Source organism: Euprymna scolopes, chromosome 1, assembly GCF_053919585.1.
Source record: "Euprymna scolopes isolate OS-2025 chromosome 1, ASM5391958v1, whole genome shotgun sequence".
In the NCBI taxonomy this organism is placed as follows: domain Eukaryota; kingdom Metazoa; phylum Mollusca; class Cephalopoda; order Sepiida; family Sepiolidae; genus Euprymna; species Euprymna scolopes.
The window spans coordinates 24,613,644-24,635,472 of record NC_136482.1 but is presented as its reverse complement, the minus strand read 5'-3'; the positions used below and the strand labels follow the sequence as shown (position 1 = coordinate 24,635,472).

General features: G+C 32.9%; 1 protein-coding gene across 2 annotated transcripts in view; it reads left to right on the top strand.

The window, feature by feature from the left end:
* The window catches only part of LOC145287598 (WD repeat-containing protein 25-like), a 137,477-nt gene that overhangs the window by 102,055 nt on the left and 13,593 nt on the right, over positions 1-21,829 (top strand). For both annotated transcript variants that reach the window (XM_080135460.1, XM_080135494.1), the window contains one exon: positions 13,188-13,287. In XM_080135460.1, the coding sequence (XP_079991586.1) occupies positions 13,188-13,287 (100 nt within the window). The remainder of the gene's footprint in view (positions 1-13,187; positions 13,288-21,829) is intronic.

Genomic DNA, 21,829 nt, shown 5'->3' with positions numbered 1-21,829 from the left:
AAAGTAAAAATAAAATAGATAAACCCATAATTTATTATACCATACCTGTTCACATTGAAAACCTTATCACAATATTCTGTGGATCTTTATTAAAAAAAAACCTTGTTTAATTTTGTGACATATTTCCATTCTATGGAGGTCAGGCGCGAACGAACACCCCATAATTTTATTATACCATATTTATTCAAACTGAAACATAATTATCAAAGTATACTTACGCAGATAGATATGAAAAATCTTTATTAAAGTTTGTGCCAATTTCCATTCTATGGAGGCCAGGCGCGAACGCAGACCCCACAATTTTATTATACCGTCCCTATTTAAGTTAAAGCATACTTATCAAAGTATTATTATGTACATCCATATCAAAAACATTTGTAAACGTTTTTTTTTAATTTTTTTATTTCTATACTTTGTGGACCAGGCGCGTACACAGACCCCACAATATATATATATATATATATATATATATATATATATATATATATATATATATATATATATATATATATATATATATATAATTTTGGTTTAACATTTTAAGTAGCAAAAATGTGCAACGTCCCGAAAACATGTTTGCTTTCCGATTAACATTGTCCGCGCGAGTTGAAAGAAAATGGAAGACACACGCCTTTTCACACCACGCTTAGTGTCGTTTACTTCCATTGAAGTGGCTTCAATGTAGAGTACTCGGTCTTTCTCTGCTTTAAAAGGTTAATATAAAAGGCAAAAAAATGGCGCGCAATGTTGGTTGTTGTTTTTACAGGTGTCAAAATTCGACGTGGAAGCGACGGCTGGTGTGCTATTAAACGTTCTCATTTCCGCTTCACACGCCAATTTAGCGTTCTTGTTTTTAACGACATTAGTCATGAATAAGAGTACAGAAAGATAGATAGAGATAGAGAGATAGAGATAGATAGATAGATAGATAGATAGAGAGAGAGAGAGAGAGAGAGAGAAAGAGCGAGAGAGAAGGAGAGAATAAATAGCGAAAATAAGAAAGAAACCTAAACGAAGAAAAAATGAAAGGGAACGGAAATCGAAAGATGGAAAATATGAAAAAAGGGGATAAGAAAAGGACAGAAAAGAAGACAGAAAGAAAAAATAATGGAAAGCGGAAATAAACTGAGAATAAAAGGACGACAGAAATTATGATAGAAAAAGAAAAGGAGGGAAAGATAATAAAGAAATGGAGAAACAAAAAGAAAACACGCGGAACTAAAACGAAAAACATGCAGGAATGTAAAAATGAAGAGAAAGAAGAAAAGAAAATGAACAAAAAACCGCGTCTCATACACCGATTGAGAACAGAGTAGGTTAAAGAGAAAGATAGATAGACGGATAGAGAGACATAAAAAAGATTTTGATAGAAATTTCTTACACTTTCGTCCCATCGAAGGCCGGGTAAACCTGCTAGAATTAGATAAATGTCAAAATAATATTTGCATAAAATCTCTAGACGTTTATTATATACAGAAAATATTTAGAAACTGACTTTTCACTTTAAGTGTAATCGACTCACGGACAAAGTCAATTAGAGAGGCAAACACTTTTCTCCCACTCCATATTGTTCCCTAAACCTAAACACGTATTCCATAAACAGAGCTTCTTCTCTGCCCGTCGAACTCTGTTCCGCTGATCTGCGTTCCAGCTGGCTGCAATATCATTATCATGGAAGCCCATGTAAACAAGTTCTTGTTGAGCCGTCCTCGTAAATGATTTGATGATACCAAATTCCTTTTACAAACGATTAATACGCAACTGTTCCAATAATTACATTATATATATTAACCTCATCCTGAAGTGGCATAAGTGGTACCCCCCCCCCTTAAAAGAGCAAACCTACTGAGACCATATCATGCGATGCACTAATGTGTTGTGTTTTGTGTCCATATATATATATATATATATATATATATATATATATATATATATATATATATATATATATATATAATGAAATAAGAACATTAACCCATGCTACACGCTAGACATGGTAAAATATTTTTTTCTCTAAAACTGTTTTAATTTTCATTTGCCTGATAACATCAGTAATGATCGAAACATCTGCACATCATTTATTCAATAAAGGTATACATTAATTATGGGTGTAGGTAAGTGAGAACTCTTTATACCTTGTCCACACATATTGCCCAGATATATAAAACCCACCATGACATATATGCCACGCACTTACCTGCATTATATAATAAAAGCTATACTCCTACTATATCACAGAGATCAATTTAGTTCTCCACAACAGTTTCAATATTTCATTTCGCTCCAAATAAAACCGTCGCTAGACGTCGCATCCCTAATATGTTACCTAGCATCTTCTCTTCTCTTCTGATGAGAAGCATTAAACTTCGAAATACCACGGTATAAAAAGTTCTTCACTTACTCTACACCCTTAATTGATGTATACACTTATTAAATATATGAATTAATCTATCCTATCTATATATTTAGTTTTTATACTTTCATTTACTCCCTTTACTGATTATTATATAAGCTCCAAAACAATTTGTTGAGCTTTGCATTATCTCCTCATAAAGAATTGATCTTATTCTTTAGTTTTAACTTCTCCACACACACACACACACACACACACACACACACACACACACACACATATATATATATATATATGTGTGTGTGTGTGTGTGTGTGTGTGTGTAGGTTGGTTGGTTGGTTGTTTTTGTTTTACGGCATATCAACCCTTTTCGGGTTATTTAATGCCGAATCCAAAGATTTTGAAGAAAACATTTTTTAATAGAGCATATTTGTTGTTTTCACGTCGGTTTCTATTTAACCAATAGTTGGGACCCTAACAGGTACTACCACTCTGGGTCAGAGTGAACATGGGAGCAATGGTAATTAAAGGGTGGCTCCACACTCCCCAAAGCCCACAACCTGGGCCTCACCACTGGATATAGTTTAAGGTCATATCCAGGACCCTCATTGAGTGACTTTTACCCTCTGCAGGGGGGCAATCGGCGTATTCTAATACCGCACCGACAGGGCCGTGTGTATGTATGTATGTATGTATGTATATAAATATACTATGTGATTCTTCACCTTTGAATGTCATTTAATGGTTATTTGAAAGTGAGAGGGTAGGAGCTAAGAGAAAAGGTAAGGTAGAAACATGATAGATAGATAGATAGATAGAGAATTCGATTGCTAGATAGATACAGGAAGTAAGAATAGATATCGTTGAGCCGTATTCCAGTAGTTAATAGGAGTACATAGCATTTAACACGTATTTAATTGTTTAATTATTGTAAATACATATGGAGATAGATGTGTATATATATTTCAGGAATAGACTTTGATGGATTGCGTAATACGTTTTTTGTAGTCTATTAGAGTTTTCCAATACTGGTCATCTCATAAAAGCAAAGCATTTTATCCGACCAAGGATGGGACCAGATGAATAAACAATCGCGTAATGTTTGAGTGGTACTGGAAGATCTCCATTGGGTTCGCGGCGGCATAGTTATTTATTTACCAAGAAACAATAGCGGATAATAGACTGTTTATAAATGAGGAAACCTTCGCCAACGAACTTTTTCTACTTACATCATTCCGCGCCAAACACATAAAAAAAACACCATTTTAAAGCACGTTGGACAAATCATTTCATAATGATGACTCATTAACGTGGGGTAGAAGATAATCGTAGGCAGATTTAGACGTCGTATAAAATAGCTATATCAGCTTGCCCCATAACAAATCCCCCAAGTCATACTCATCCATTAGGCTATAACGGTGAATCTGGATTCACCTGTGGACGAGACTTTTCTGAAATAGTTTTCTGTCCTCACATTCCATGAGCGATGTTTCTGATAAAGAGGGAAGAATTGGTGTTTTCTGAGTCAGAATCTATCCCATCTAATAATTATCGTTGGCAAGATTTTGATCCTAGATTAGTATTTTTAGCTCCTTACATCAAGTGGCTTCATGCCTTGTCGAAAGCGATTTCCATAAAAAAATATACGTGTTATCTTACTGAACTTGATTTTTCTAATGTTTCTTACTTAATCAAAGTTTTTTCATTCGATTCTTTACATCAGCAAACGGTTTTAATGATCTGCATCTTGATCCTCTTAAAACCTTTATATTACATAATAGAACGTCTACCCCAGTAGCGATTAAGTTAGTTAGTGTAGATTTTGACAAGGGTCACACTTAGTGCATGTCAAAATGAGTTTAATTTGCAAACATATTAGTTAATTTTTATCTTACCTCGATTCTTTAATTCAGCAAACTTTCTTAATGCTTTGCATAATATTTTTTTAACTTTTTTTTTTTTACCCCAAACGAGGCATACTTGAACGTTTTTATAATTGTCTAACAGTAAACTATGCAGCGGGATTTCTATTCACATTACATTTAAACTTCTGCAGGTAAGTACAGTACGAGGAAGCAGGGAACAGCGAAAGAATTCCAAAGACTAGCAGTCCGAGGGAAGAAACTATTAGAGTAGAAGGTTTTCTGGCAGCTAAAGATCTCTATATTGTAGGGGTGGGATTTTGTTGCTTGGCGGGTTAGTCGGGAATATTTACGTCGAGGGTGGCACAAGAACTATAAATTCATAAGAACACTTTCCATTGAATTACTTGTAAAACAAGAACAGGGGGTGCAATATTATGGCGATGGGACAGAGGTTGGAGCTTGGCTGATAGTGCGGGGCGTATTAGATTAGGGACTTTTTTTGGACTCGTGTTAGATGCATCAGCACAGATGGGGCAACGATACTTAATGCATATGGCTTGAAACGATAGGCGTTCAAGCAGCCTCAAATATGAATGACCTATGACATATGGATTTCTAAAGATTTATTTTCAGAATAGTGACAGATCACTATTATTGAAAGCCCTCAATTGAGCTTTGGACTTTCTTCTCGGTAAAATTTCATTCTTATGCCTTTTCTTGGTTGCTCCATGATTCTCTTCTTTGGAATATGAAGCGAATATTTCCTTTATTGAGGCCTTTCTTTGCGTAAGATGATTTCAATTAAAATCGTATATATGTGGTTAGATCATTCTACTGTTTCAGAGAGTATCTTACTCCTGACGCAATCCCCTACATGTATACTCCTTCTAAAATAGAGTACACCTGGAGAACAAAACACATTTTTTTCTGTTATAACAAAGTACAAAACCGACTTGTAGATCTTGTTAGAAATGTCCTCTTAACTTCTCTAGAGTCTCTTTCTCACAAAAGAAAGGTTCATAGTCTTTCTCTGCTCTATTGTTATTTTCATCGTAGGTGTTCGACTGAGCTCTAGTCTATGATCACCCCTCTATGATCACCGTTGCATGCAAAACAATCACACAAAAAAAAACGTCGTCGAGCTACAAATATTATAAATAAATTTCGTTTTTGTGTACCTAAAATTAAATGGAAATTCCATTGGAAAATTTAGAACTTCCCAACTGACTACAACATGATTATTTTCAAGTCGAATATTAACAAGTTCTTGTTCAACTCTTCTCTTAAATAATCAAATTTATGTCCAGGTTCAATCATTTTTTACCAACCTTCACGGTGTTATCTCATCGTCATATACGAGACAAATTCATTAATACATACCCTTGAGTAGTCTTTAGGATTTGATAAACGATAACTCATTAATAGATAAAACCAAATTTTCATGGTAAATTTTTTTCTTGGCTTGATTCTGTTGTTAAGTACAGGGATTCACAGGAAGGGTCCCGTGAAGGTTGCCAACATCCACATCTGGAAGTGATGCTAAGGAACTAAATAGATTCGAACCTGCCACATGTAGGTCATCAGCGCACGTCATTAATCACCCCGCCATTGTTATCTTCCGCTGCAATCACTACCTCATAAAAAATATTAGCAGTAATTAATCACAACGTTTGTTCAATTTGGAAGGAAAAGATGAAACGTCACGCAAGGTGTCATTTACGGCTGTTTATCTCATTTTTAAGATATTTTCATAAAACAATGAAGAAAATTTTATAGATTTGTAAGCAAACAAAATTTGGGGTCATTTTGAGGCGTTCTAGACTCGATTCAGCTTTTTCTCCTAGAAATTCAGTTCTGTCAATTTTTTAAGCCAAGAATTGAACCACCATACATAACGCATTGCACCCGAATAATGATACTGACTCTACCATATCGAAGAGGCATTCACCCTGTTGGTTTAACCGGCTTCCTCTAACGTATGAAGTTCCATTTGGAGTACGAAATTCACAAGCGGCCCCCGTTGTATGTATATCCCAGTTAAAGGAGGTGACGACGTTAAGTTTTTGCAAATCTTACAGGGAGTTTCTGACGTCATCCTCTATACAACGGCTGGTAATCCTAAATGGTCACTCATCTGGTACTAACCTGGCTCATCGTTACTTTAACTCTGGTGATCTAACATGAACCAGTGTCAACGTGATTATGCCGTATATATAATACTGATTCATTCTATTTAAACAGAAAGAGAGAGAGAGAGAGAGAGAGAGAGAGAGAGAGAGAGAGAGAGAGAGAGAGAAGACTGATAAGTCATGGAGAATTCGCGAACGATGCAGTTAAATGATTAAAAGGGTGCATCAGAAAAAATACAGAGACGTTGAATACCGCCACCAAAATCATCGACAAGATAAACAATACGGAGAGCAGTGAAACAGGAACTAATAAAACGTGAGAATAGTAAGATAGGAAAATTAGCAATAACATTGTGAGACCAAAGGGATAGCATGAACATGGTTACAAAAATAACATTTTCACAGATGAACGTAATATCTGGTGATAGCTGCAAAAACGAACGAAATCAGAACGAACTTGATAAGAGTAAAGATCGACAAGACCCAAGGAAACTGTAAACAAAGAAACGAAATGGTGAATCACACAAGTGAAAACAGCAAACTGCTCAAAAACTACAAAAGGAAAAAAGAAAAGAAAAGAAAAAAAGACAAGTATGAATGCCAATGCATTTGAAACTGTGCAAACCCCTTTACAGAAAACTAACAAACAAATGGTAAAGACATGAGCCGGTGTCAATAGTGAAGAAGGACAATCGTAAAATCTTCATTCACGTAAGGAGATCATTTTATTATTATTATTATTATTATTATTATTATTATTATTATTATTATTATTATGTTTTTGTTGTTGTTGTTGTTGTTAAAAAATAAGGAAAATAATAAAAATAAGATAATATTAATATACATATTATAAATAAATAAATAATAATAATAATAATAATAATAATAATAATAATAATAATAATAATAATAATAATAATAATAATAATAATGTCGTAATAATCAACAAGAAAGAAAAGTCCTGTCAAATCGTAGACTTTGCTGTTCCAGCTGACCACAGGGGGAATATCAAAGAAAAGGAGAAACGGAGCAGATACACAGAGCTAGCTAAATAGCGGAAAAGGGATATCAAAGATTAAGAAAATCAAAATAATACCAATATCAGTAGGAGCACTAGGAATAATCCCGAAAAATTTTGAAAAATGAATGGGAGGAATTGGCATCAAAGGAATGACTGGAAAAAATACAACGAACAACAATAATGAAAACAACTGAAATATTAAGAAAACCGTTGAATGTGGAAACTAACAGATACAGGAGCAACAATCGCGGGCCAGACAAACTGCTGCAAAGGCAAACCATGAAACACTACATGGAACCAAGAACACTGAAACCGCATATCTATAAGTTCTCTAACCCAACCCCCAACTCCATCCTCCCATTCCCACACTACTGTCCTCTCCAAAAAGAGTGAAACCAAATACCCAAGTAGTAAAGGAGGAAGGAAAAACCGAGGAACTGACCAGATCTCCGCCGGATAAGTGCGAAGAGAATTGGGTCATTGGGGAGGCTTATTGCCACTTATATGAGTGGCAATAAGACTCCCCAAGGACACAGTGAAGACCAATAGCCGCTGCCAACGCGGAATCAATGGCAAGCAGCTGTTGCAATAATGCAAATTTACTTGCAGATGTTATCGAAAGAGGTGGAGAGTACTGGAAACTTAGAGAGACTTGTTGTCACTCAACTTCCAGGGAACACCACAGGTTGTTTCCAAGGAGAGATCTTTGATGACCTGTGTTAAAGCTCCTTGTAAGCCAATATAAATAATAAAAATAAATAATAATAATAATAATAATAATAATAATAATAATAATAATAATGAGGAGGAGGAGAAAAAAGAATAACATATTATTAAAAATATAATAATAATAACATTAAATAATAATAATAATAATAATAATAATAATAATAATAATAATAATGGAGACTAACATGCATGAACTACAGACACAAACTAGATACGCAGGAAATGCTACAGATGTAAAACACAAAGGAGCATGACATGCAATCATGAAAAATGAAACGATATAATTGTAAGATACCCCCTTTATTTGCGCGTGTCATCATGCACCTGCACCACAGCAAATAAGTGAGGAGGGTTAAGGAGGATGGAAAGACCTCCGCTAGATGAGTGCAAAGAGGACTGGGGCATTGGGGAGGCTTATTGCCACTCAAATTATAGTGACGACCAATGGTCGCTGCCAACGAGAAATCAATGGTAATCGGCTGTTGCGATAACGCAAATTCTTTGAAAAGGTTATCGAAAGAAGTGGAGATTACTGGAAGTCTGGGGAGACTTGTTGTCACCCAAATTCCAGAGAACACTATAAGTTGTTATCCAAGAGAAATCATTGATAATGCCTGGTTCGACTACTCCTAGTTAGTAAATATTAATCAAGAAGAAACTTTTAAAAGTCATATTATGCGATTCATTACAGATCATAAACTATTTGTTCACATCGGTATCGCAAAGTTGCGAAAAACTCATTCGCATACCAACTAAAAAATTAGCAGAAAAAGAAGTATAACCTTTAACATATTTATCCAACAACTTACTAAACAAAATAGTAAATGAGAATCCGGTGGATTCATGATGGTTAAAGTCAGTGATGCGTGGCAGGTTTTGTTTACCCTCTAATTGTCATCACGAAACTGTCCTTTTCCCCAGGGTGGTAACGCTCCCTCATTCGGTGCAGGAGAATGACTTTATTATTGTTAGGTTGTACCTAACAATTACATCATCTGAAACGTTGTGAGAATAAAATTCGAAATGAAAATAGTATTCAAAATAATACAATAATACAAATTATCGATCCTCATCTAAAAACATCTGGCACTTATATATTTTTGGTACCGCGGTGAAATAATAACTTTATTATTTTGAAAACCATTCTTAATATGGGGGAGGGGAGAGCGTTTTTAAAAATTATTCTGTGCTTCTACCTAACAATTTAATAATAAAAAAAAGATATCGCGAAACTTGAATTTAAGTATAGAGTGGTACAAAAAATACATAAGTACCAAAAATACATAAGTACCAAAAATACATATATACCAAAAATACATAAGCATCGAAAACACATAAGCACCAAAAATACATAAGCACCAAAAATACATAAGCACCAAAAATCCATAAGTACCAAAAATACATGAGTACCAAAAATACATAAGTACCAAAAATAGATAAGCACCAAAACTAAATAAGTACCAAAAATACATAAGTACCAAAAATACATAAGTACCAAAAATACGTAAGCACCAAAAATACATAAGCACCAAAAGTACATAAGTACTAAAAATACATAAGTACCAAAAATACATAAGTACCAAAAATACATAAGCATCGAAAACACATAAGCACCAAAAATACATAAGCACCAAAAATACATAAGCACCAAAAATACATAAGTACCAAAAATACATGAGTACCAAAAATACATAAGTACCAAAAATAGATAAGCACCAAAACTAAATAAATACCAAAAATACATAAGTACCAAAAATACATAAGTACCAAAAATACGTAAGCACCAAAAATACATAAGTGCAAAAATTGCATAAGTACCAAAAATACATAAGCACCAAAAATACATAAGTACCAAAAATACATAAGTACCAAAAATACATAAATACCAAAAATACATAAATACCAAAAATACATATGTACCAAAAATACATAAATACCAAAAATACATAAATACCAAAAATACATAAATACCAAAAATACATAAGTACCAAAAATACATAAGTACCAAAAATACATAAATACCAAAAATACATAAGTACCAAAAATACATAAGCACCAAAAATACATAAGCACCAAAAATACATAAGTACCAAAAATACATAAGCACCAAAAATACATAAGCACCAAAAATACATAAATACCAAAAATACATAAGTACCAAAAATACATAAGTACCAAAAATACATGAGTACCAAAAATACATAAGCACCAAAAATACATTAGTACAAAAAATACATAAGTACCAAAAATACATAAGTACCAAAAATACATAAGCACCAAAAATACATAAGTACCAAAAATACATAAATACCAAAAATACATAAATACTAAAAATACATAAGTACCAAAAATACATAAGTACCAAAAATACATAAGTACCAAAAATACATAAGTACCAAAAATACATAAATACCAAAAATACATAAATACCAAAAATACATAAGTACCAAAAATACATATGTACCAAAAATACATAAGTACCAAAAATACATAAATACCAAAAATACATAAATACCAAAAATACATAAGTACCAAAAATACATAAGTACCAAAAATACATAAATACCAAAAATACATAAATACCAAAAATACATGAGTACCAAAAATACATAAGTACCAAAAATACATAAGTACCAAAAATACATAAGCACCAAAAATACATAAATACCAAAAATACATAAGCACCAAAAATACATAAGCACCAAAAATACATAAATACCAAAAATACATAAGTACCAAAAATACATAAGTACCAAAAATACATAAGTACCAAAAATATATAAATACAAAAAATACATAAGTACCAAAAATACATACGCACCAAAAATACATAAGTACCAAAAATACATAAGTACCAAAAATACATAAGTACCAAAAATACATAAATACCAAAAATACATAAGTACCAAAAATACATACGCACCAAAAATACATAAGTACCAAAAATACATAAGTACCAAAAATACATAAGTACCAAAAATACATAAATACCAAAAATACATAAGTACCAAAAATACATAAGTACCAAAAATACATAAATACCAAAAATACATAAGTACCAAAAATACATAAGCACCAAAAATACATAAGCACCAAAAATACATAAGTACCAAAAATACATAAGTACCAAAAATACATAAATACCAAAAATACATAAGTACCAAAAATACATAAGCACCAAAAATACATAAGTACCAAAAATACATAAGTACCAAAAATACATAAGTACCAAAAATACATAAGTACCAAAAATACATAAGCATCAAAAATACATAAGTACCAAAAATACATAAATACCAAAAATACATAAATACTAAAAATACATAAGTACCAAAAATACATAAGTACCAAAAATACATAAGTACCAAAAATACATAAGTACCAAAAATACATAAATACCAAAAATACATAAATACCAAAAATACATAAGTACCAAAAATACATATGTACCAAAAATACATAAGTACCAAAAATACATAAGTACCAAAAATACATAAATACCAAAAATACATAAGTACCAAAAATACATACGCACCAAAAATACATAAGTACCAAAAATACATAAGTACCAAAAATACACAAGTACCAAAAATACATAAGTACCAAAAATACCAAAAATACATAAGTACCAAAAATACATAAGCACCAAAAATACATAAATACCAAAAATACATAAGTACCAAAAATACATAAGCACCAAAAATACATAAGAACCAAAAATACATAAGTACCAAAAATACATAAGTACCAAAAATACATAAGTACCAAAAATACATAAATACCAAAAATACATAAGTACCAAAAATACATAAGCACCAAAAATACATAAATACCAAAAATACATAAGTACCAAAAATACATAAGTACCAAAAATACATAAATACCAAAAATACATAAGTACCAAAAATACATAAATACCAAAAATACATAAGTACCAAAAATACATAAGCACCAAAAATACATAAGTACCAAAAATACATAAGTACCAAAAATACATAAATACCAAAAATACATAAGCACCAAAAATACATAAGTACCAAAAATACATAAGTACCAAAAATACATAAGTACCAAAAATACATAAGCACCAAAAATACATAAGTACCAAAAATACATAAGTACCAAAAATACATAAGCACCCAAAATACATAAGTACGAAAAATACATAAGTACCAAAAAGACATAAGCACCAAAAATACATAAATACCAAAAATACATAAGTACCAAAAATACATAAGCACCAAAAATACATAAGTACCAAAAATACATAAGTACCAAAAATACATAAGTACCAAAAATACATAAATACCAAAAATACATAAGTACCAAAAATACATAAGCACCAAAAATACATCAGCATCAAAAATACATAAGTGCCAAAAATACATAAGTACCAAAAATACATAAGTACCAAAAATACATCAGCATCAAAAATACATAAATACAAAAAATACATAAGCACCAAAAATCCAAAAACGAAATACTTTATAATTGTTGACTTAATTTTGATAAAGTTCGTATTTATTTGGAGGTAAAGTGTTAACTTGAGTATAAAATTGCAGCAAAAAGAAAAACTTTCCAACATCATTTATTACTGATTATAAACGATCTGATCAGAACAGTATTGCAGAGATGAGAAACCTTATTGGCATCTCATTAATATTCTCTGTCATCAAATGTAAAGTTTTGAGATTGTTTGGTCACATTTAGTTTTCAAGTCCAGTGCCACATATTCGTTAAGGGCTTATTATAAGGAAGCCGATCGAAAGGCAGAAAAAATGATCATTAGCCAACGTTTGTGATTGGACAAGCATGAACATAAACCAAGCGAACAAATTTGCCCTAAAAGCATAGGACTTAGGAGACACTTAGCCATGTGAATTCATACTCTGTAGCCAGCAGTAGAAACGTTTAATAATAATAATAAAAATAACGAAAAACTGAAAAATTTATATTTTGCGGTCCCAGCAATCACGTTTTGTTTTCATTTTTCTGTTTATTTTAAAACTTTCTATTTCCTAATTCGAATCTCTTCATGGTGTTCCCTAACTTTAACCCTAACTCTAACCATGGCGTTTTCTCTTTTGCAGGAAGTTGTGCGGTCCCCATATTTGTGGTGAAGCCCTTGATATAGATCCTATTCAAAATCAGATCCTCACTGGTTCGTGGCGAAGAGGGGAGGTATTGCAGGTAAAACGCGAATCCCATCTGTCTGGCTCTCGTGAAACTCGCTCATTTACATTGTGATTCGGTGTTCGTGTGTAACCAAAACAACGTCACAATTTCAAACTTGATAATATAACGAAGAGTTGATGCATGTAATCGAAAACTGCGTCACAATTTTCAAACATATGGCATAATATTTTCTTAGATTTTTAAAATCTTAAATATCTTATAATGTAAAGCTGATGTGTAATAAAACATACGTCATGATTTTATGATATGACGTCATATTTTCAGAATTTTTATCCGGAATATTATTATTGGAAATTCGTGTATATAATCAAGATTGCATCACAATTCTCACAAATACACGTCATATTCTTAGATTATTTAAATATCTTACTCTAATGGATACTCTGCGTGTGTAATTGAAATGTTACAATTCTTAAAGACATTACGTCATATTCCATTTAGTTTTATTTGGGATTTTAATTCTGTTGCTCTAATGTTACGATGGATGTTTAAACCTTCACACTATATGACTATATCTATAAATGCCTGATAATACCCGGAGCTTTTGTATTTTTAATTTTTATTTCACATTTTTTTAATATTTTGTTTTCTTCATCGTTGTTTTTCCAAAGTATTGATTTTATTTTTTATATGATCTTAAAATTTAGATGTGATTATCACGGTATTCATTGGTAAATACACAAATAATTAAACCAGATAGTTATAAATTATAACTGATTTTAGTGAGCTGGTGTTATTTTAATCTATACTTATAAAATTAAATAAATTGCTTCTTAAAAATTTCAGTCTCAATTGAGAAATGGCTAAAAAGTTTCAAATGATTTCCAAGTAAGCTAATCTTTCGAAGGAAATATTTCTTACCTTTCTTTTATAAATAAATTGAATGAAGTAATAGGCTGTATACAATAGTGACATTTATGCTTATGACACTACTATCTATGGTAGCACATCTAAGACCATAAACGACCAAGTTCTCTCCGATTCTCTCTCCTCTGATCTTGAGCACTGGTACAATGGGGAAAGGAGTGGCTGGTTACTTTTAATGCATCTAAAACCAAGCTTTTATCTTTATATCATCAACGCTCTGATCCCCATATGGCATCAGTAGAAATGAATGGCTCTCGCCTTGGGGAGGACTCATGTTTTGACAAGCTTCTGCGCTTCACCATTACTCCTGATCTTAAATGGAACACGTACATAAAATCTCTTGCGGAGGCCGCTGGAAAAATGGTGGGATCCTTCTATCGATCCAGTAGATATTGCTGATGCAATTCTCTATCTATATAAGAGCCAGGTACGTCCCAGAATGGAGTACTGTTGTCACATCTGGGCAGGAGCTATTAGAAAGGACTTATCCTGCTTTGATATAGTTCAAAATAGACTTCGTAGCCTCGTAGGAGATATTTCTCTTCCCTGCAACCTCTATCTCACAGAAGAGATGTTGCGAGTTTGTTTCTTCTTTATCGTTATTTTCATGGCAAGTGCTCGACTGAGCTTCAATCTATGGTCTCCTCTCGCCAAACTTTCACAAGAAACACTCGTCTAGCTGAAAACTATCAATAATTTCCCCCACTCGTTATCTGTGCCTAAACCTAAACGTAGATTCCATGACCAAAGCTTCTTTCTTAGAAGTGCATGCATGTGGAATTGTCTTCCGTTTTCCTGCTTTCAAGCTGACTACAATCTGATTGTCTTCTTATCCAATGTAAACAAGTTCTTGATGAGTCGTTCCACTTAAGTTTACAAATTTACCGAATTTCCATTACTAACGGTTACTATATTGTTCAATTTACTACTGTACACTCTTAACCCCTATCCTCGACTGGTCTCTGGGCCTTGATAAGTGGTGATGCCTATGTAAAAATAAATAAATAAACAAACAAAAAACCCCTAAAAATTGTGGATTAACTTGTGGGTTGAACCAGAATCTATTTCAGTTTTATGCATCGCAAATTTGTTGTGGCATAAATTAGGAATGCATATCGTGAGCAATGAAATTTTGTACTGAACGATTTAAAGACGTTTAAGATAAGTCAAGAGAAATAACTCATGACATGATTGCCTTCTTTAATGCTTAAGAATATTCTTGAGTAAGGAAAAACGAAACGATCCCAAAACATTTCCTAGCCTGAATGAGTATATTTAGAAAAAAAATAAAGTAAAATAAAATATATTGGTGTCAATAATATAGTAGAAAGAAGAGACGGAAGAATAAGAGAGCTTAAATGAAATATTGATACGTCAGACATATTGGTATTTGGGCCAGACTTTATAAATTACATAAGATAACTTTATATATTAAATACAAGGAGCGTTCCAAATGTAATGTTTCCTATTTTTATATTCCATCAATATAGATCAGAGGGGATTACACATTACATTGTTATAATGACTAAACTTATGCATGACCTGAAAGTTTTATCTCTCTGTTGCAGATATTGACAGTATGAGACTCTTAGAAAATAACTCTTTCCATGAACGTGTCTTAGAAGCTGAGATGGGTTAGTGAATTTCTGGCAAAAGTACATCGAGAATAGATGTAAATATACAGAAAAAAATTATGGTGCACAAAAAATGGCTGATTTTACTGGTACTACTTCCGTCTTTGTACCCCGTCAACACTTTTAGTTAGAAAAAATACGAGACTTTTCTTTTGAAACGACCTTCATATGACACAGTGCGCTCCGGACGCCCATGCTCAGCCATCGTTCATCGCTTATAAAAGTGTAATAAGAATGATAGCTAGTATGTAGAAAAATAAATTTTGGAGCATAAAATTTCGCTTGTTTTAATGGTACTAATATCGTCTTCATAGCTTTTCAACTTTTGGAGGTAAAAATTAAGCAGTTTTACTTTTGGAACGATTCTCGTATCTAACGACAATCTTTTGATATAGGCGTCGTAATGATTTCAGCACTAATCCTATCGCAAACTACGAACCGGGTACTGATTCAAACTTGATCCAAGTTTTTTTTTTTTTAAATAAATGTTTAAAAAAATAAGTTTTAAAACCAAAAACATGGAAACAATTATGATAGAAAACCTATTTTTATCGAAAATAGTACCAGAAAAAGTTGGGGTTTTTTTTCGTATAAAGGAAAATATTATCTTCTGATAACTGATTGCTGATTGGTTAATTGTGTCGGTTTTTTCTGGCTGCTTTTCCGGCAGTTTACAGACTTGGCCATGGATCAATTTCTGAATCAGTACCCGGCAACTTATTGAACACTAGTTTAGTGACAATCGTATCCCCCAATGAATACATCGTATTAAAACGAACTTGAGTTCATATTCGATCACACGTTTTACGTCACAATCTAATCTCTTAATCTGAGTGTTGTAGTTTTTCTCCAGGCAAGGCGTGAAGCTGCTTAATGCAAAGAGCTAACAAGAATGAAAGATGATTATCAAAAAGACAAGAGATGACTATTTGCCTTAGTATTGAAAACACGAATATGATAGGCAGGAGGAAGAGAGTTCACAAGCTTGTCGTTCTTGAAAAGAAGCCACTGAAATAGGAAGCTGTATTTCAATGTGGTATCAAAATAATAAATTGATATAGATCACAAAACCAACCAGTTAAACAACCTAGAACAAAAGAAACGGAATAGATCAGATAATTTTGAAGAGCACATGCCATGATCTTTCCGTTTCGCGTAAAGTTTAAACACTTTCTCATAAACTTTCTCTACAACTGAAGCTATTTACATCTTCATATATACTTTAAGACCATGTATGGAGTACTGTTGTCATATTTGTGAATCTCTGTTCCATTTGAGGGTTCTTATTAGGTATAGAAACGTATCTGTAAATTTGATTGGCCTTCACCCAATTTTTCTGCAACCCCCTATCTTTCTTTTACAAAGTGATGTTGTTAGTCTTATTCTTTTAATGGATCTAAAATATGAAATCCAGAGTCGATTTCTCTTCAAGAGCAGGGCCATCCATGAGAATCCCAGGAAGATAATGTACATGCCTATGATTGAAAGACACGAGTCGAATCTTTTAACGAAATAAGTCATTTCCTACCTCATCCTACAACTGAACTCAAGTCAACTTTTTATCAGAGAAAAAATTGCGAGAAGCAGCACCATAATAGAGAGTAGTATTATTATTGATTCAAATATCATATTTATTCAAATATCAACGAGTATTATTATTGATTCAAATATCATATTTATTCAAATATCAACGAGTATTATTATTGATTCAAATATCATATTTATTCAAATATCAACGAGTATTATTATTGATTCAAATATCATATTTATTCAAATATCAACGAGTATTATTATTGATTCAAATATCATATTTATTCAAATATCAACGAGTATTATTATTGATTCAAATATCATATTTATTCAAATATCAACGAGTATTATTATTGATTCAAATATCATATTTATTCAAATATCAACGAGTATTATTATTGATTCAAATATTATAGTTATTCAAATATCAACGAGTATTATTATTGATTCAAATATCATATTTATTCAAATATCAACGAGTATTATTATTGATTCAAATATTATATTTATTCAAATATCAACGAGTATTATTATTGATTCAAATACCATATTTATTCAAATATCAACGAGTATTATTATTGATTCAAATATCATATTTATTCAAATATCAACGAGTATTATTATTGATTCAAATACCATATTTATTCAAATATCAGCGAGTATTATTATTGATTCAAATATATTTATTCAAATATCAACGAGTATTATTATTGATCCAAATATCATATTTATTCAAATATCAACGAGTATTATTATTGATTCAAATATCAACGAGTATTATTATTGATTTTGATATCAACCATTATCCGGTCATGCTATGTTTCTTTAACAGTTGATACGATTGCATTTCTAATTTGATCTACCAGTCGTACTAATTTGAATTTCGGTCTTTCAGTACAAACGACCTTGTAAATCTCCTACATAAGGTAAATCCTTAGTGAATTAAATTTGATTCCTTATCTCATGTGTTAATATGAATTCCAGAGTAAATTAGATGTCAAGCATGATATCATAGTCTGCTGTTGTCCCTGGAAGAAAAACAACTCGTTAATTAGGGGAAACAAAATATATTAAACAGAACAGCAAGCGCAACAAATAAGAAGTACAAATATGCATCAGTCCGACTGACTCGAGCTTAACCATGTGTGTTAACACTGAGAGACGTGTTAAGTGGAAGAGTTCTTTATTATCCGTAAGGTGGACACAACATAACAGTGTTATAATATATTAGATTTGTAAAAATCTAAGTATGAATATTGTAGTAATTCAAATTCCAGTCCTAATCTTAACTTTAAATGTTGTAGTGAATCAGAATGCATTTCTAATCTGATATTGATTCTACCGTGTCAGTCTGTCTGAAGCTACCTGACCGAAAATGCACCAAGCATTAGCGTTATTGGTTTTTCCTTTTCCTTTGTAAAACTCAACTATATTCTGAAAAGTCCAAAACTAAAAACAACAATGTTTTCTCTACAACACAACCAAACTAAACACGATTAATAAATAGTTGAAAATATAAAGAAATTGAAATAAAACATTTTTCTAAAATTATTAGATTCAGCATTAAATGATTGGAAAAGAGTTGATGTGCCGAAAACAAAACAACCAAACCAAACACCGCGAATAAATATTTTAAGATATAACAAACCTTAAGCATAAATACGTCTTCAACATGACCGGATTCTGTATTAGATGACCCGAAAAGCGTGTATATGCTGTAAAACGAAACAGGCAAACTTAATCCAAAACTTATGTTCGTCAAATCCAAAACTTATGTGCGTCAAAATAAATCCGATATAAGTTCTGCATTAGTTAATAATTATGGACGATTTCGGCACTAATCTAATCGTCGGAAAAAATGCTGATCTTTTTTAATCTTAATCCTATTTTCCAATATAACTGTTGTATCTTTATTTATTTGCGGACTGTTATCCTCATTTTCATAGCTGTTGTTTGACCATGTGTCGGTCAACTCTGACATTTTTCAGGTGGTTAAACTGAAGGTATAGAAATGCTGAGTCTCTTACTGTATCCTCCTTACTTATTGTTGTCTCACCATGTTTTGCCCAACTAATCCTCTAGCCTGCTTTGGGTAGGATTGAAACCGCTATCTTCAGACAATGCTCACCTGGAACCGCAGAGATTCAACGTCTTTATCTACTACGCCACATACTCGAATGGCGAGCACGGTTGAATTTTTGGTCTTATAAATCCAAGTTTTTCATTCTTCTAGTCTTTTATTGTCGAGTTCGTACCGAATGTTACTATGATAATTATGATTATATAATATCGCGATTAATCATCTGAAGAAGGCCAGAGAATGAGTTGGCCGAAACGTGGTGAAACAAAAACAACTATGAAGATGAGGATAACAATCCGCAAATAAATAGATAAATACAAATCATTCATCTCAAATGATTCCAATAAAAAATAATGTATAACTATTGTTGTCTTCTTCCTTTCCTGCTCTCGGTGCTACTGACAACGCACTTCTCTTTTGGGGCGCAACAGAACCCGCCTGGCCCTTTGGCTCCAGTGTTGATGAAGACAATGAGATAAAGAATCCGTTATAGTTACCGCCTGACACAACACATACACATAAACTCTTTTCTCTTCCAACAAGACTGCTCAACCTTTTCATCTCCGTCCAATACACTTTAATTCATGTTTCCAAGAACTAACCCCCTTCCCCTTTTCTACCAACGAAGATAATCAATATCAAAATGTAAGAATGATACTCAGACCTTTTATTCTACACCTTCTTCAGGTGTATCCTGTCGAGCTCGGGAATCATTCTTTCGAACTAGGAAATATGTACGGAATTTTGAACGGAAATGATGGCACGTGTTCCTTTCGTCAGCTAAGACCTGGTAGAAATTTTAAGTAATTTGCAATTGTATTCTAGCTATCGCCCGCACTAAGGATTGAACAATATTAATGCCGAAGTAATGAAGCGATATTAAAAATGTGATGCATTAGATAAAGTAAGACTAGAAAATTTCTAGTAAATATTTAGCTATCATGTGAAAGAAATGACGTTCGTGACAACAAAATAGTAATTTGGATAAATCGACTGCTGTTTGAGTGAGTAATATTTCAGCTGTTTCGGATCTTGCAGCAAATCAATGTTCCGCCCTAACCCAATACCTTAACATGAAAGTCACATTTATATTACATTTCTCTTTGTTTGTTTGTCTGATCTTTCTATTTTTTCTCGGAAATTACTGGGCTTATCTTATGTATTATGGTATCCGTTCTATGCAGAGATAGCGATTTATAGGGATTAGTCACCACAACACACACATTTTCTTTAGAAGTTTCGTCGGAAGCTACTGGCCCGATCTGGCTGAAATTTTGTATTAATAGGCCTTTGCTATAATCAGATATTGTTTTTTGTTTTTTTATTACATTTTCACCCCAAACAAGGCACATTGCCACTTAGGTGTAGGGGGCTACTATCAGGAGCAACAACTACTAGGTACTATGTTGGGATTTGGGCAGCAAGATATCGGTTCACGTTACACTTGAACTTCTGCATGTCAGTACAGTTAGGGAAGCAGTGACCTTGAATGGAATTCAAGTGTTTAGCGGTTCTGGGGAAGAAACTACTGGAGTAGAAAGATATTTTAAATCTAGGGATCTCTACTGTGTGGGGCGGGATTTAGCTGCCTGTCAGGTTTGTCGAGGGTGTCTACATCGTGGGGGCACAAGTGTCTGCAGTTCGTCAGAGTATTCAACATTAAAATATTTGTAGAACAGGTAGAGGGATGCAACATCACGTCGATGGGACAGAGGCTGAAGCTTAGATGCCAGTTCAGGGCCTATCAGATTGGCGACTCTCTTTTGAACCTTGTCTAGGAGCGAGAGACTAGTAGCAGATGCAACAGCCCAAATATGACAGCAATACTCCATACATGGGCGAATGGTGACCTTATAGAGGTACAAGATACTTTCGGGTGTTAGTAGTTTTCTAGCACGGTAGAGAGAGCCTACCTTTTTTGCAGCGGCCCTGGCAATGTTTTCAATATAATTGTTCCAACTCATGTTTCCTGTGAACGTTAGGCCAAGCAGTTTGAAAGATGTACTCTCAGACAGCGAGTCACTGGCCATTGCTATTGGTGGCAGAGAAGGTTTCTTGTAATTATTGAAGAAAACCAGTTTAGTCTTGGCAGCATTGAATGTGACCATCCATTTTTGTCCCCATTCCACTACAGATTGGAGGTCATCCTCTAGTGTTTTTGCCATTTCTTTAGATATGTGTTCATTTGTTTTCCTGTCATGCCTGTTATAGAGTGTAGTGTCAACAGCATATATACTCATCTCAGAGGCAATTTTGTCGGGGAGGTCATTAATGAATATTAGGAACACTAGAGGTCCAAGGATAGACCCCTGAGGCACTCCCGTATTTATATCATATTGTTTAGATGTACAACCGTCGAGAACAACCTGGTTTTTCTCTTATCTAAGAAGGATTTAATTATGTTAAGCATTCTACCAGTAATACG